The 17,655-nt window shown below is 34.7% G+C and overlaps 1 protein-coding gene across 4 annotated transcripts in view; it reads right to left on the reverse strand.

Moving 5' to 3' along the window:
- The window catches only part of CSMD3 (CUB and Sushi multiple domains 3), a 1,311,921-nt gene that overhangs the window by 354,762 nt on the left and 939,504 nt on the right, over nt 1-17,655 (reverse strand). For all 4 annotated transcript variants that reach the window (XM_081504393.1, XM_081504396.1, XM_081504395.1 and 1 more), the window contains one exon: nt 17,282-17,438. In XM_081504393.1, the coding sequence (XP_081360519.1) occupies nt 17,282-17,438 (157 nt within the window). The remainder of the gene's footprint in view (nt 1-17,281; nt 17,439-17,655) is intronic.

The raw sequence follows: 17,655 nt of genomic DNA on the forward strand, positions 1-17,655 counted from the left end.
CCACCAGAGAGAGTTTTTTTCCTCAAAAAATTAAAATTTGTTGTATTATTCAAATTTAGCAATGATACCCCATGGTCTCTATGACTATATCATAACGTGTTATAGTACTAACATTCTTGCCTGCTTCAAGTGATTTGCAACTAATACATTCTGACCAATGTAACTATTAGGATCAAATCATGAAAAGTTTAAAATTCATATAAAATATGTGAAGCCACAACTGTTCAGGTAAGAAATGTGTCCAATGCAAACATAACTTTAGATTGCTTTACTTTTATAGTCTTGGAAGAAAATGAAATAGACATATTTAAAATAACTAGCAAGAGTTAATGTAACCCAGTAATCAGTCTGAAGAACTCTGAATTTTTATATTCTGCCTTCAGAATACACAACTCTCAAAATTTCTCACAAGAAAAAAAAAGTTGTTCATAAAAACAAATATTTTTGATTTCTGAAGAGTTGGGACTTTCCGCATGACTTTAGTCGGAAGCTTGTGATCTTGAGAAGATATGTTTATATGAGTACTGAGAGAACTCCAGAGAGATTAAGGTACCTCTGGAGGGGGTTTGTGTTTACATTTTAAGGAAGAATGAGACCCAGGACTTTACAGAAATCTCTAGATTATAAAAACTGGAGATACAGGAGGTTAATCTGACTGATGAAACCCTAAATTTACATTCCCTAAGGTTAGAATAAAAACAGAATTCTTCCCATCTCATCTCCAAAGAGCAAAAGTTTTTCTTCCTCCTTTCAGGAGAGGAGAGAGAGATAACCCTCTCAAGCAGCGCAAGTCCATTTTTCTTTATTCCCTGTCCTGGGTCATGTGGTAAGTTTTTCCATCTGATTTTCATTGTGTTACTACACAGGTAAGGAATAGGTCAAAGGGATGCTGACATACTTATTACTATTATTATTATTATATTTAATTCATCAATTCTATCACTTAAATAATAATTAGTCTCTTTAGATCCAGTACCTCTAGTGTGCCTATTCAGAATAAAATTAATAAAGGTGAATGTTAAAAATGAAAGTCATAGCACAATTTGCTCTTAAGATCCTGAAAGAACTAGAAGAGAGTACTTCAGAAAGTAAATCAAATATGACACTAGTTACAAACATCTAAATTTTCTAGCTATAGAATTCTTCCGTACTTAGTGTTTTATAAATTCTATAAATGTAAGTTAAATGATGGGCTTTCCTTGTGACAAAATGGCAAAGAATTTGCCTGCCAACGCGGGAGACACAGGTTTGATCCCTGAGTCAGGAAGATCTTCTGGAGAACAAAATGGCAACCCACTCCAGTATTCTTGCCTAGGAAATCCCATGGACAGAGGAACCTGGTAAGGCCACAGTCCATGGGGTGACAGAAGAGTTGGACTTCATGTAGCCACACTAAACAATAACAACAACAAGATAAATGATATAATGTGACAAAGATAATTAACTGCTTGTTGCTGTTCAGTCACTAAGTCATGTCCAACTCTCTGCCATCCCATGGTGTGCAGTCTTCCTTGTCCTTCATTATTTCCCAATTAGATGTTAAATTATATCAGTTATAACTTCTGAGACTAGAGGACTATGATAAAATTCTAGATAGCTTCATGGATGAGGGAAATTTGTGATTTCAAGACAAATAATATTGGAGAAGAGAACTTTTGTGCATCTCAAATCATATGATAATCAAAAAGAGATTTGTATCTCTTTTGTGGGCACAGATCTTTGACCAAATTAATCTAAATTTGAACTAGAAAGCAAAAAAGCATGTATTAGCTCACTGATGACAAGTCATTAATTTGTAGTACTGACTTCCTAGAGTGTCAAAACAAGCATACAATTACCAGAAACATACAGCTAAAAGTACCAAATTTATACTTTAATTTCTGTATGCTGAGGGCTACCTTAGCTTTTGGAGAACATAAGGAGCCTCCTCTTAGTCTCTTTGAAGGGTTCTTCATCTTTCCTTCCTCTGCCAACCAACAGAATTATTTCACATACCTTAATTAATTTACAATCATTTGTTTATTTTCTTTTTTCCTATAGATTGTACTTATTTCACTTTTTTCTCTTTCCCACAAAGCCTTCACATCACAAAATTTGGCACATAAAAGATGTTTAATAATGTTCATGAATGAATGTGATTCTTAGGGCAGTTATCTCTAGGTGACAACTGAAAAATAAGCTAAAGCAATTTTGATGAAAAACTGAAGTTTATGATAGAGTTAAAAAAATGCAGGAAATTCCTACATGGATTAATTTGTGACAACCTCATTTGGGCGGACATATGTTAAAATAAGGCAAAAGGAAACAGCTTCAAACACAGAGTTATACAAGAGGTCGAAGGTTGCTGAGCAAGTCAGTCTTGCAGTAACAGAAGTAGAAACAGTAGAAATAGAAACAAAATTTTTAGGACATATTTTGTATGACTCCGCATAGTACAGAGTGCATTTAAAATATCTCTCCTGAAAAGTAACAAGCTTGAATTACTTCTACCACACATAATATTCAGTTTATTATTCAAGATTCAGCCACTTTTGAGTTTTACCACGTATCATTTATCAAAATAAAAATGGAAATCAAGCTCTCTTTTCAAGATTTATTACCAAATTCATCCTCCTTTAATTTCAATGTTCTGTAAACGTGATTGGCAACTGCTGGTGATGAGGTATAATGGAGATATTCTTTGCAAATTAAGATAATTTATAATACTTTGCATTGTAGATGAAAATGCACATGGACAATAGTATGTAAGCTACAAAGCACAACACAATTTAGTCCAATTTGGTGGAATTATTGTTGCTTATTCATAAATATTCAGAAGTGCCTTATCTTTATGGAAACATTCAGCTGCCAGTCTTTTCACTGAAAAGCTCAAATACATGAAACTGACGATTAAACAAAGATGTGTATGAAAAGCCACATATACTATAAATATTCACCATTCCTTGTGAAATTTGATACTGTGATGAAATTAAAACTTCTGTAGCAAAAATGAACTGGAAATTCTCAATTATCTAAATCTTTTTGACTTGCTGAATAACTTAAACTGAGTTCTAATTTCCTTCCTGCCACCATAAAGCAGAAATCTTCTTTAAAGATTTCTAACATTTTAAAATTACTATTTGATATCTACAAGAGAGGAGAAAAGATAAAATAACCTCATCATATGGTTCTATTGATAGCTGCTTCAGATTAATAGTAATATTAGTTCAGATTACTTTTTAGATTAATATTTATACTAATTGATTCATATTCACATTAATATTGTTATTCATAAATAATGCTCAGTTCAGTTCAGTCCGTTCAGTTCAGTTGCTCAGTCATGTCTGACTCTTTGCGACCCCATGGACTGCAGCACACCAGGCTTCCCTGTCCATCACCAACTCCGGGAGCTTACTCAAACTCATGTCCATCACGTTGATGATACCATTCAACCATCTCATCCTCTGTCATCCCCTTCTCCTCCCACCTTCAATCTTTCGCAGTATCAGGGTCTTTTCAAATGAGTTAGTTCTTTGCATCAGGTGGCCAAAGTATTGGAGTTTAAGCTTCAGCATCAGTCCATCAAATGAATATTCAGGACTGATTTCCTTTGGGATGGACTGGTTTGATCTCCTTGAAGTCCAAGGGACTCTCAACAGCCTTCTCCGACACCACAGTCCAAAAGTATAAATTCTTCAGTGTTCAGCTTTCTTTATAGTCCAACTCTCACATCCATACACAACTACTCGAAAAACCATAGCTTTGACTAGATGGAACTTTGTTCGTAAAGTAATGTCTCTGCTTTATAACATGCTGTCTAGGTTGTTCATAGCTTTTTTTTCCAAGGAGCAAGCATCTTTCAATTTCATGGCTGGAGTCACAATCTGCAGTGATCTTGGAGCCCCCCAAAATAAAGTCTGTCACTGTTTCCATTGTTTCCCCATCTATTTGCCATGAAGTGATGGGACCAGATGTCATGATCTTAGTCTAATGCTAAGTAACTTAAAACTCTATTTATGTTTGGTTCTAATTCTTTTCTAGTCTTTCTCTACTGAGAACTAGCAAATATTCTGAATTAGTATATTATTTTTACACATAATTTACATTTTTTGTTGTTGTTTAGTCTCCAAGTCGTGTCCAACTCTTTGTGATCCCATGGACTGTAGCCTGCCAGGCTCCTCAGTCCATGGGGTTTTCCAGGCAAGCATACTGGAGTGGGTTGCCATTGCCTTCCCCAGGGGATCTTCCCAACCTGCATCTCCTGCATTGGCAGGTGGATTCTTTACCACTGAGCCACCAGAAAAGTCCAATTTATATTTTAAAACATCTATATTTCAGTGAACAATATACAGTATGTTTTGTAAGCATGTATACATTTTATAAATTATATAATTAAAATAACCTTCTTCTGAGGCTTTATTTTTTTTGTGCAGCATTGTGTTTTTACTGTTATATTTACATACACATACACTTACACATACATTTTACTCATTTTAACTACCAATGATATTCCATTGGATGTATACCCTAAAATTGATTTACTTATTCTCCAGCTGGTGGGTATTTATATTGTTACATTGCTTACATTATTTACTGTTATAAAAATGCTACACTTACATGTCCTCATTTGCACATATGCAAGTGTTTCTATGGGTTATGTACCATGCAGGGATTCAAAGATCAATTTGAATCAATTCTAATGAGGTGGATGAAACTGGAGCCTATTATACAGAGTGAAGTAAGTCAGAAAGAAAAACACCAATACAGTACACTAACACATATATATGGAATTTAGAAAGATGGTAATGATGACCCTATATGTGAGACACAGATGTACAGAACAGTCTTTTGGACTCTGTGGGAGAAGATGAGGGTGGGATGATTTGAGAGAATAGCATTGAAACATGTATATTATCATATTTGAAACAGATCACCAGTCCAGGTTTGATGCATGAGACAGGGTGCTCAGGGCTGGTGCACTGAGATAACCCAGAGGGATGGGATGGGGAGGGAGGTCAGAAGAGGGTTCAGGATGAAGAACACATGTACATCCATGGCTGATTCATGTCAATGTATGGCAAAATCACTACAATATTGTAAAATAACTAGCCTCCAATTAAAATAAATAAATAAATAAATAAAAAACACACAAAGATCCTTTGCTCAAGATTAAATCAAAATCTGTTAATCGGTCTTGACCTAATGAAAGAAAATAGTTCAGCCTTGCCTCAGTATAATTTCTGTTCAAGTTATTTATGAATTATTGTGTCTTCACATAGGTTGATGTTCTATCTGGTTAGTAAAATAGTAATAATAATTGTGTGCATGCTAAGTCATGTCTGACTCTTTACTACCCCACGGATGCTGCCAGGTTCCTTTGTCCCTGGAATTTTCCAGACAAGAATACTGGAGTGGGTTGCCATGTCCACTCTCCAGGGGATCTTCCTGACCCAGGGATCAAATCAACATCTCTATGTCTCCTGCACTGGCAGGCAGATTCTATGCCACTAGTGCCACCTGGGAAGCCCATGAAAAAGTAAGTGATATTATTAAATACACTAGTTTGTGTCTTCATACGTTTGTATATCATTCTAGGATAGTGGGATCATACATTTGTACATCATTTTTACATTTGTACATCACACATTTGTATATCAGTCAGGGATAGTGGGATTCAGCTTTGCCTGAATGTTAAGTTTTATCATCAGCCATTTTGTTTATGCATAATTTGCACAACTTAGACATGTTTAAAAATGAATTTTACTAGATATCACCACATATCCCCTATGTGACTATACCAAGTTATGTTCCCCAAAGTTCATGAATTTCAAGTTCTTCCAATTATTATCAACATTTAGTATCATACTGGCTTTTGATGTTTACCAATTTTAGGAGTGTGCAATAGAAAAGTATTTTGACTTTAATTTTCATTTCTTAATTTCTATCCAGCACTTTTTGTCTTTTGATTATTGTACTGGAATATTCTCTACTGTGAAATTTTTTTGCCCATATGTGCTTCTAGGTTATTTTTAAATTGATTTGTAGAATTTCTTTCTATGGAGTATATGTTTTTCTATGCTTTGTTGTGCTTATTTGCTCAGTCGCCTCTAAGTTTTTGCAACCGTATGGACTGTAGCTGTCAGGCTTCTCTATCTGTGCAGATTCTCCAGGCATGAATACTGGAGTGGGTCACCATGCCCTCCTCCAGAGGATCTTCCCAACCCAGAGATCGAAATCAGATCTCCCGCATTGCAGGCAAATTCTTTACCATTTGAGCCACCAGATTTTTCTACTATATTGTAAATATCTCCTTCTAATTATGTATCATTTAAAAATCTTGCTAACAAAGGTCTGTCTAGTCAAAGCTATGGTTTTTCCAGTAGTCATGTATGGATATGAGAGTTGGACTTATAAAGAAAGCTGAGCACCAAAGAATTGATGCTTTTGAACTATGGTAATAGAGAAGATTCTTGAGAGTCCCTTGGAGAGCAAGGAGATCCAACCTGTCAATCCTAAAGGAATTCAGTCCTCAATATTCATGGAAGGACTGATGCTGAAGCTGAAACTCCAATATTTTGACCACCTGATGAGAAGAACTGACTCATTTGAAAAGACTTTGATGCTAGGAATGATTGAAGGCGGGAGGAGAAGTGGATGACAGAGGATGAGATGGTTGGATGGCATCACTGACTCAATGGACACGAACTTGAGTAAGCGCTAGGGGTTGGTGGTGGACAGGGAAGCCAAATGTGCTGCAGTCCATGGAGTTGCAAAGAGTCGGACATGACTGAGCAACTGAACTGAACTGAACAATCTTGTTTATTGTATATTTAGCTAAAACGAGATTTGTAAAAACATAATAATAATAATAAGGACTGGGACTTATTTATTGGACTTCAGTAAAACCAAAGCCATTTGATATTTTGAGTTGCTAAAATTCAGTACAAGACATCAGAGGTAAAAATACAAAGAAATGCAGAGAGTGTGAAGGTTAAGGATCACTGCTGGCTTTCAGGAATCTAGCAGTTCAGGGAAGTTGCCACCACATATAACCACCTGCCAGCGCCATGCTCTTGCCTACATATTTTGGTGAAAAATAATGGCTTCTTTATCCATCCTATGTTTCAGCTCTCACTGGATTGCCTTTAGTTGGCGGAATCTAAGCAGAGATCTTAGCTGGCAAGGGCAGGAGATATGTAGTTGCCAGATTTTTAGACTCTACACTTAAGAGAAGTGTTAAGAAGGGCAGGAATGCTACTGAGTGTTGACAGATTTTTGCTTGTCTATCTTCTTTGAGAAATCGTTCTTCACCTTAAAGATGTAGCTACTGTAGGTCACATTTTTTTCTAAGCATTTTAAAGTTTTGACACTCACATATGTCTTCAATCTGCCAGAAGTTAACTTTAAAAAGGAGTATGTTAGTAGGTCATTAGACATTTAAGTTCAAAATTTACAAAACTTTTGGTATGTGAAGGTTATAAAAATGGCTTGTTATTCTAATGTGAAGAATTTATATCCAATATTGTATATATAAATGACAGGTAATCAAGAAATAGTTCTTTAGCATTTTATTTAGAATACCTTGTACTATATAATGCAGCCTTAGTCAATACTTCATTTATCACCTCATTAATTTTCAATATTTAAAGAGTAACTGAAATGTCATATGTACCTGTTAAGTTTATAGGATATAGATTCATATACTAACTTTGTTGCTTCCTTGTAATTCATTTATTTTCTACTTGTATTTGCATTAAATAAATTATATACTAGAGTAGAGTTAGCATTAATAGGATATCTGATTATTTTTCATCATTAACATTGCCAAAACTTTATTGGTAACTAAAGAGTTTAAATAGGATAATTTATTTTATATTTATAAAGCTAGTATACAAGACATGCCATCACAAATTGGCTACTGTTCATCTTTAATTTGAAATTTGAAATGGACATGTTCCATGTGGATTACCAAATTATTTCAAGCAACAAAACTCAAGAGCTAAGAACATACGAATATATCTGAACAGTATCCTTGGGATAATGGACATTTCTCAAATGGGATTTTTAAAAAATTAAATGTGCAGAGGTGATAACAAGAAAGCATCTGAGCCCAGAGGTAATGTCTAATAGATGGGCATCATAAACATTTGCCAAATCAGCTTTTGAGAAGACAATGCTATAATCAATCAAAAAGGTATACTTTAGCTTTTCAATGGATGTTGTTTAAAATACCTAATTCCTATATTGTAAAGTAAAAAAAAAAAAAAAGTTAATCTCATTACTAAATTCATGTAACTGCAGAGCACATTTTGTTGCAGTATTTCATCATATCACATACAGTGAGTGAGTGACAGTTGCTCAGTTGTGTCCAACTCTTTGCAACCCCATGGACTAAACAGTCCATGGAATTCTCCAGGCCAGAACACTGGAATGGGTAGCCTATCCCTTCTCCAGGGGGTCTTCCCAACCCAGGAATTGAACTAGGGTCTCCTGCATTATCAGTTTTATATTACAAGCTTTATATCACATTGCTTTACTTCTGAAGGGCATGTATTTATCTTGGAACAGAAGAGACTTAGCCTATGTGAAAAGCTATTCATCAGAATGGTGACTGGAAAAAAAATTATATCAATTTTTTAAAAAAAAATTACATCAACCAAAAGTTGAACTTTTCTAAAACTTATCTGTTACTGACTTGGTGTGTACTTTGGATAAGGTATATTGTTTAAACCTGTAACTACCTTGTTTCTTCATCTGTCCGTTTGAGAAAGGAGTAGACACAGCTGATAAAAGGAGTCAATACAATAATGCACTAAGAACAGTGACTGGCCCATGGTCAGTGCTGTGTATTAGCTGTCATTATTACTGGAGGAGCTGCTGCTCTACTGAGAGTCTAACTCTCAGTTTATCAAAATAAACCGGGAAGAATTCTTAAGGATAACGTTATCCTTCATTCATTTTGTCTCCTTAACCTCTTTTCCCTTGAGTATAAAGCAGTGACTTACAAAATACTGTTATAAAAACTTCCAGGTGTGGGTGAACATGTGTGTGCACTCTAGAACATACAGGCATTATGTCATGACACAAGTGAGTGTACTTCCCCTACCCCTCCGCCCTGTAAACCACAAGGGCGTAAGACATTACTGATTGCTTCCTACAGCTTCCTTCATCAGTGCTGTCTTCTCTATTCTGTCACTGAATTGTGAAGTTCTCTGAGGCCTCTTATCACCCCACACTCTCTCTATAGACAATCTGATTCTTTCCATGGATTTATGACAATGCTAATATATATTTCCAGACATACACCCAACTTCTACTTCAAATCTATCTGGATCTTCAACCTTAACTTTAATCTAAAGTGAAACTTACTGTCCACCTCCCTGTGCTAGGCAGATTTTAAGATGCCTCTCTCCACAATATTCACTCTCTAGTTTGACTCCTGATTATGCTACATTATGTGACAAAACGGAGATTACACAAATGGGCCTGATCTAAACACATAAGCCCTGTAAAAGCAGAGAAGTTTCTTCAGCTGGTAGCAGAAGACAGGTCAGCAACTCAAAGAATGGTGTAGATTCTGCAAGTTGTTTGCTTGTTTGAAGATGGAGGGGAACACCTGGAAAGGACCTAAGTAAGAGTGGCTTTTAGGAGCTGAGTGACCCCTGACCTTAAGCCAGTAAAAACTCACTCTGTCCTTCAATTGCAAACAGCTGAATTCTATCCACAACCTAAATGACCTGAAAGTAGTTTCTTCCCCAGAGCCTCCATTAGAGTCTACAGCTTACATCTTGATTTTGACTTCTGAGACTGTAGATGGAAAAGTCGGGTTAAAATTGCTGGACTTCTGACCTATGGAACTGACATTAAGATCTCCACTCTCAAGCATCCTTTACTTATGTGGTGCTAACATTATTACCCATGTAAGTATGTCTTATTTGTATCTTGCCTTTCAGAATGTAAGCTCTATGGAGGTAGGGGCCTTAGCTATCTAATTTACTGCTGCATCTTCAGCACTTGATATATCTTGCAAAGGGCACTTAAGTATTTACTGAGAAGTAAATCAACCCCTAGAGATGCTCTGTTAGGATGACAGGTTTCAATAAAACCATAACTTGAATACCAGTATCCATTCTACTGAAAAGATAAAAAAGAAAGGGGAGAAAAATAAAGAAAACCAAGTATTTAACATGTGAGTATTATCTTGGAATGCACACTGAAACAATCATTTGCGGGGATACAAATTATAAAAGCAAGTAACATGAGGAAATAATTGCAGTTCTATTATTCTGTATACAGTTGGAAAGCTATGGCAATGCTCAGGGTATATTTTATAAGACTAAAGAAATTCAACTGCTATTTTGTTAGACAAGTTTCACTCAATTCTCAGCTAAAAATCAGCTTAGCATGATAGACAGGCAAGGATATAAAAATTAAAAATGTACTTTAGGATTTTCTCCATTTTAATTCATATGTTGGAATTTAAACTGTTGATTTGTAGTTGCCATGCAGCATAAATCAAACCCTACTAAAGTATTAAAATGTCATTTATAGATAAGTAGATAAGTTAAGAATAGGGTTTTTCCTACTAAGATTCCTTCTCCTCATGAGTGGGGGAAAAAAAAGGCCAAAATCTTTTCAGATTTTCATCTAATTTTTCATATTTTTAAATTTTATTTTTAATTGGAGGATACTTGCTTTATAATAGTGTTGGCTTCTGCCATACATCAACATGAGTCAGCCATGGGTATATATGTGTCCCCTCCCTCTTGAACCTCTCTCCCACCCCTCTAGGTTATCAGAGCACGAGTGTTGAGTTCCCTGCATCATACAGCAAATTCCTACTGGCTACCTATTTTACATACAACAATGTCTATGTTTCATTGTTACTCTTTCTTTGTCCTTCCCTAATTTTTCATATTTTTACCATATAAGAAAACTCAGTTAAGAACACTATGTTAAATTAATCAAGAAGAGAAAATTAAATGGCAGTGGGTCCCCATGTACAAAATTATTTCAGTTGAGAACCTCCACTACACAGGAACTCAACTATTTTTTAATCTTTTCTGAAAATCTAAAATTATTTCAGAATTAAAAAAAAAACAAATGCTCAGGTATAAGTCAAAACGATGACAACCATTATCACACTCAAAGACATGATTCTACTCTTGATTCTCAGGAAAATTTCTAAAATTATAACAAAGAGTCACATTGGATGCTGTAATAAAATGTGTTTAAGAACGTATTTAAAGTTTCTAAAAATGTAAAGAGTGAAAAATTAGCTCTTTCAATTACAAGAAGCTTTATTTTCCACCACCAAATAACAATAAATGTGTACACTGATAAAAAAAAAAAAACCTAATTCCTTTCTATTGAATGAAAGTGGGATAACTAGAAATGAATACAGCTAGTAGAATCTTCAATGAAGAATATTTTGAAGAAATAGAGTTTAAATATGTCATGAACAACAGGCCTAAATCATTGTTTGATAATGAATTTGGCCAATAACAAAGTATTCAGATTCTTAAGTATAAAATGACAGAAATTTCTTTAGGAGGAATCACATTAATATTTAAAAAATTATTATATTTTTTACATGTAGTTCAACAACAAAAAATGTAAATTCATGGAATTTTAAATATAAAATATCCAAAACTTACATGGAGATAATACAGTATAGTGATTAAGTTTGGGAATTCTATAGGTAGAGCTCCTCAACTAAATTTCCATACCTGCACTTATGAGGTATGTCACATTGGGCAAGTAACAACTTTTCTGCGCTTTGTTTTTCCTCCTCTTCTCACTGAGGATAATAGTACTTCCCTCATAGAGTTATATCTGTATCTAGTAGGTAGTAAATAAATGTTAGCTATTATTTTTAACTGATATTTAATGTTTAAATAATGTTAAATATCTGTGTGCCTTTTAAATAAAATCTAAGTCCCTTACTATAGTGGACCTTGCCCCTGTCTAGCTTCAAACTTTACCACTCATTTTGTCAATTCTCCTTTCTTATCCACCTCCAGCCAAATAACTCAAGCTGAAGTCTTCTCTTAGGCCTTTGCATTTGCTGATCTATCTGCCTACAATCTTCTACTCTCAGACCTCTTATTATACTTCAGATATCAAATCAGGTGATACCTCCTGAGACACAGTTCTTGAATAAACTGTCTTCCATACTATGTATCCTATCACCCTATTACAAATTATTTCTAATGCAGTTCTTTTATCTTTTGTTCACATTTTTGTTTTCTGTCTTGTCTCACTAAAATGTTGGCTCCATATGAGCAGGAACTTTGTCTTTAGTGTTCTCTTCATACCCAGAGCATAAACAATTTCAATGGAGAAAGACAAAATTTAAACTTATGATTCAGTGAATAACTTCTATGTTGATAAGTTAATTCCAATAGAGGAATAAAAGAGAAGACAAGATTTATGGACCAAAAAAAGGAGTGACATTTTTACAATTCAGCCTTCAGAGAGAAATACAGTAAAAGACATCCGATTAAGGAATGCATTCTTGAATGTGCATTGAGGGGCTGAGGGAATCTGGCTAGAGTATCCTATTAAGTTCTGCTAACTTCTATTATTGAATTATCCAGAGCAGAGTAATGTATTATGGAGGATATTGTATTGAGATCCTAATTTCTGATTTGCTCTTCTAACTTTAGAAGAAGGCAATGGTAATTTTCTCTCACTGTACTCCCCTACACTGTCCAGGAAAACACAACTACAGATTTAATTAATTTGTGTTGTATAAAGCACCTGAAAATATGTCTCATCTAGAACTTTGGTTGGAATAAGTTTCAGATTTCTCAAGGGCAAGCGTAGTTATTAGCCATTTTTGAAAAGAATGGAAGAGTGGTCTAACTCAAGGAGGGAGTTAATTCTGAGAGGCTGGAGGGATGGAAGAGCAATTGGATTCCCTAATGTTAGTCAAGGTCTGACCAAGTTTGTCACAGATGTTTTATATCCAACCCATGTGGCCGTCCACATTTCATTTCTCTAAATCAAACTAGAATTGACTAAGAAACTAATTTTGGAGAAGGATATCTGTACAAAAGACTAAATAAGATTATTCTTGACAACACTAAAGGATGAAGACTGAAGAGATTTAATTTGCTTCAGAAAAGTAAAGGAATGGGACATTGTCTTCCCTCAAATGTGGTGTAGCATTTTCATACCAGGTATGTTATAATTTATTTATTGGTGAAGGAAAGGCAGAGAAGCTCATGGTCTTCTTAGTAGAGTAGAACTAAAACTGTTAATAATTGGTGAACCAAATGCTTTTCCTTTCTAGGCACTCAAGGGTCTCTGTACTTTCATGACACCACTAATCATAGAGGCATCTATTAATATAATATCTTTTAACTTATTTTATTTTGGAATCTCTGTTATAGCTGTGCATCATAGTAGACAATGTACACTGTCTTCTCAATATATCTTTACTTCTCTCTCATGAATAAAAATCTTGATTTTGCTTCCAGCAATAACTGAAGCATATCAGGCAGTATATCATGATAGTCAAATAATAATCCAATAATTTAGTCTGACAAACACTTCATTTTTCCAGCTTCCCTTGCTGGGAAATTTATCCATATAGCCCTATTTTGTACACAGCGGGATAACAAAATGTCTGACACAAGATTTTGTATTCCTGATGAAAGGGACATATATGGTAAACACTACCTCCTTCTTTTTGCCTTGAATACGCCCAGTGTTAAAGTAGCCATCTTGTGACCATGTCACAACAATCATGAGAACAAGAAGTGAACACACTAGGAATGCCATAACCAAAAAGGAGCATGGCCCCTTGTAACCTAGGTTTAGAAACTGAATCAGGACCTGCTTACCCTTTTTCTCTTCACAGGTCTTATATAATTAACATAAATACTGGCTGTTTAAGCCATGGTTAAGTTTACTATTGCTGCTGCTGTTTACTTGCTAAGTTGTGTCCGACTCTTTGCAACTCCATGGACTCTATATAGTCCACCAGGTTCCTCCATGGGATTTCTCAGGCAAGAACACTTCAGTGGGTTGCCATTTCCTTTTCTAGGGGATTTTTCCCAACCCAGGGATCAAACCTCCATCTCTTGCTTGGCAGGCACACTCTTTACCACTGAGCTCCCTGGGAAGGCCCTAGGTTTACCTTGAAGCCAAAGCCAGCATCTCAACTGTTTTTACTAGTCCATTTGCTATTCTTAGTGATTATATAATGAATGGACCAATAAGACAGTTGAAATAAAACATATCTTAAAGGCTTGTTCTAAAATATTTCTCATTTTAATCTCAGCCAAATGCAACTCTGTCTGTGACTATCATTACATAGAGCAGGTGTCATTAGATAAGGATGATCATAAAAGGCCTGTTTATGCTAAACCTAGAATTGTGAGAAGCTAGGCAAGTGGGATTAATCTGTATTAAGTTATTTACTCTATTTGCCTTGAATGTGCTTATTTAGCATGCACTTTCTAATCTCTGTGCCTTTCTTTATCCTGTTCTCTTTGCCTGGAATACAGTCCACCACTTCTTTCTGTGATCCACCAACACAACTTTTAATTCTACCTCCTTCAAGAATCCTAACCTGACCTGCCCTAGCCAAATTTCCTCTCTCCTGCCTCTAAATCCCTGAATATGAATACTAGAACTCCTTTGCCTCTCATTGTGTTCTCTTAGATATTCCAGAAACAAAGGTGGAATACTTTTAAGGGGAACATACCAAAGAATGGCAGAGGTGGGATTAGAAATAACTGGATACAGGGATCCAAACACAAAACATGTTCTTTTCCATTTTTCCCCATGTCTGCACACCTTAGCAAATTCTCTCGTGTTCAGAAATTAATTACTGCATCTAAGAATTTAAGGAATATAAAATATGTGGCCTAGTAGAATCTTCTATATCACAAAAAACATTTTATAAAATCAGTATTCAGAGTATATGTTAATTTACCAATATATGTGAAAAGTTGTAATTGATCTAAAACTGACTAAAGGCATTATGAAGTGAAATGGGCTCATTAAGAATTATGCATAATATGCTTGCAAGGAAACCAAAACAAACAAAAAACATAACCACAATATCATGTGATAAGAGCTATATAGCTGTGGATATAGATTACTGCAAAAGAAGTGTTAAAAAGTAGACCAACTGCAGCTGCAGGAGTCAGGGTAAGCCTAGTAGGGAAATGTTTGAAATGTTCTGGAAGTTGAATAGTTCAATTTATACCACAGGTGGATGGGGCATACTGAAAGAAAAAAGCAGCCTGGGTACAGGATTCTAAGGCTGGAAACCAAAGTATACTTGGAGAATGAGAAGTAACTTCCTTCAAAGATAGGAAATGTATGGTTAACTATTAAGATCATTGCAGATATGTGCTGATAGAAGGGCTGCCATTGTAAAATTCAGAAGTGACACTTAGGAACAAATACAGTTAATAGCTGATGTGCCACTACTTTCAGGGCCTTCCTCAACAAAGGAGCTCAGCACATAGCCACTGGATCAGAAAATCTTAGAAGCATTTACTGACCTGGTGATATTCAGAGACACTTTTGAAGTAGACTATAAACATTTACTTCCAGATTTGAGACTGAAACATTTTAGTTTCAGTTTTGAGACTGAAAAATATTTATAGATGTATGTCTGCCCTTTTTAAAAAAAGAGTAATTGCTTTTGTACTCTTTTCCCAATTCTACAGCCTTCTATCTTCATACTGATACACATCCTTTAATGAACAGCCATAATCATTAAGAAAAAAAAATGACTTCAAGTCTTTTCTTTTTAAGCATTTCTTTCTTTCATTTTCTTTGACAAGCACAAGCAGTAGTTCACAGCAATGACAAGGAAGTCAATGATTTTACTCATTCCAGACTCCTGAGAATTCTATACAATTTCAAATTCAGGTATGGCTACAAAGCCCAGTATCTTTGCATCAATAATCTCACATTACATAGAATTTAAATACCAGAAAAGGAAATTTAGGTTTCCTTTATGAACCCCATTGACATTTTAGACAAAGAGAAATATAAAATGATGCAGAACAAAGAAAGACCATTATGTAAACACTGAGCCATGACTTGAAAAATATAACCAGCCCTGTCAGAAAAAAAAAAAGGGAAAGAGGAAAGCAGATTAAGAAACATTTGCCCTTCTGAGCACATCACAACAATTATATTTGAGCAATAATCCATAGCACTGTTACTTTTAGTTCATCACACAGCAATATCTGTAAACACAATTTGCTTGGATTTTCATTTGTCTTTGGGAGCACTTCATAGGAAATCATATGGGAAATCATAGTATATACAACAATTCTCAGGGTTTAAAAATATGTATTAAACCTCATTTTGTTAATTTAACTTGTGTTAATGATGTAACAATTCTAGCACAGGTAGAAAAAAAAAACTTGAAATAAACAAAGAGTAAGAATCATATCTCAGTATTATGTCTCTTGACTGTATTTTCACAAACAATAATTTGATTCCAATTACCTTTAGAATCCCATGTGAATATCTTTGATGCTGTAACCTTTTCAACTTTCCAATTTCTGTAAGAGTGTTCATTCACCTGACTTCTTGAGAAAATTTATAGAACTCATTTGATTTTTTCAAATTTTCTAACAGTAAAGAATACAGTTTAATTCCCACTGATGTAATTAGTCTACTTCTTATTATGATACTGGTAAAATAAATTCATTTTGTTCATATAACAATTGATGTAATTCACTTATGGTTTTCAATGATTCTCAGTCTATGAACTACCTGTTTAAGTGTCAGAAAGTTGATTTGAGTATAACACAATAGTTCTATATAAATTCATTTTTAACAAGACAATTTAACAAAAAAGCAAAACAAACTAAAATCTTAGCTATTCTTCAGTGTAAAATCATTTGAAACCATCCAGTTATCGTTAAGGGCTGACTAACTATAACTAATACACATGTATTGCATATGTTTTGCAGTGACAGGTAGGAACTCAAGCACTGGATTCCCATTTATTAAAAAGTTTAATTGTATTTCTTAAATATTTCATGGGGAGAATACTGTTATTTTAAAGTACATAAATAAGTTCAAAGCCACATATTACTTAAACTTTCTGAACTTGTTGTTTCAACCACAAAATAGCAATAGCTAGAATACCTGTAATTTTTGAAGTTGTTAGGGTCAAATAAAATTACATACATGGAAGGGAGTTGTAAACTTCAAATTGATAACCAAATGTTGAATATTACTTCATGTGGTGTACTACAATTACTAATAAAAATTTAGCATCAGTGTTTGGCCATTTTTTTTTCTCCCAAATACTTACTGGTATAGACAAGTTGAAAGCCTTCATCCGTCCCTTCAGAATCAGAATTAAATTCTAGCCAGAGCTGGTTTGAAGTACTACTAAGCGTCAGTCCTCGCATAGACGCACCAGTAAAAGCACCTAGGAGATGAGTTGTTTTATCTTTTCCATCATAAATCTGAAAAATATATTTACAATAAAAATGAAAGTGTGTAAATAATAAACAATTCTGAGCATGTATTTATACCTATGAAGAATATGAGTGATTACACTCCCTAAATCAAGTCATTACATGTTTCCCAAGAAAAATCACATATATTATTAATTGTTTTTACAAATGTGACAGTAAAAGAGTTAAGACTCCACATGGATAATTTTAATATTTCAAGCTCAGT

Source organism: Giraffa tippelskirchi, chromosome 6, assembly GCF_054371585.1.
Source record: "Giraffa tippelskirchi isolate mGirTip1 chromosome 6, T2T-mGirTip1v1.2.pri, whole genome shotgun sequence".
In the NCBI taxonomy this organism is placed as follows: domain Eukaryota; kingdom Metazoa; phylum Chordata; class Mammalia; order Artiodactyla; family Giraffidae; genus Giraffa; species Giraffa tippelskirchi.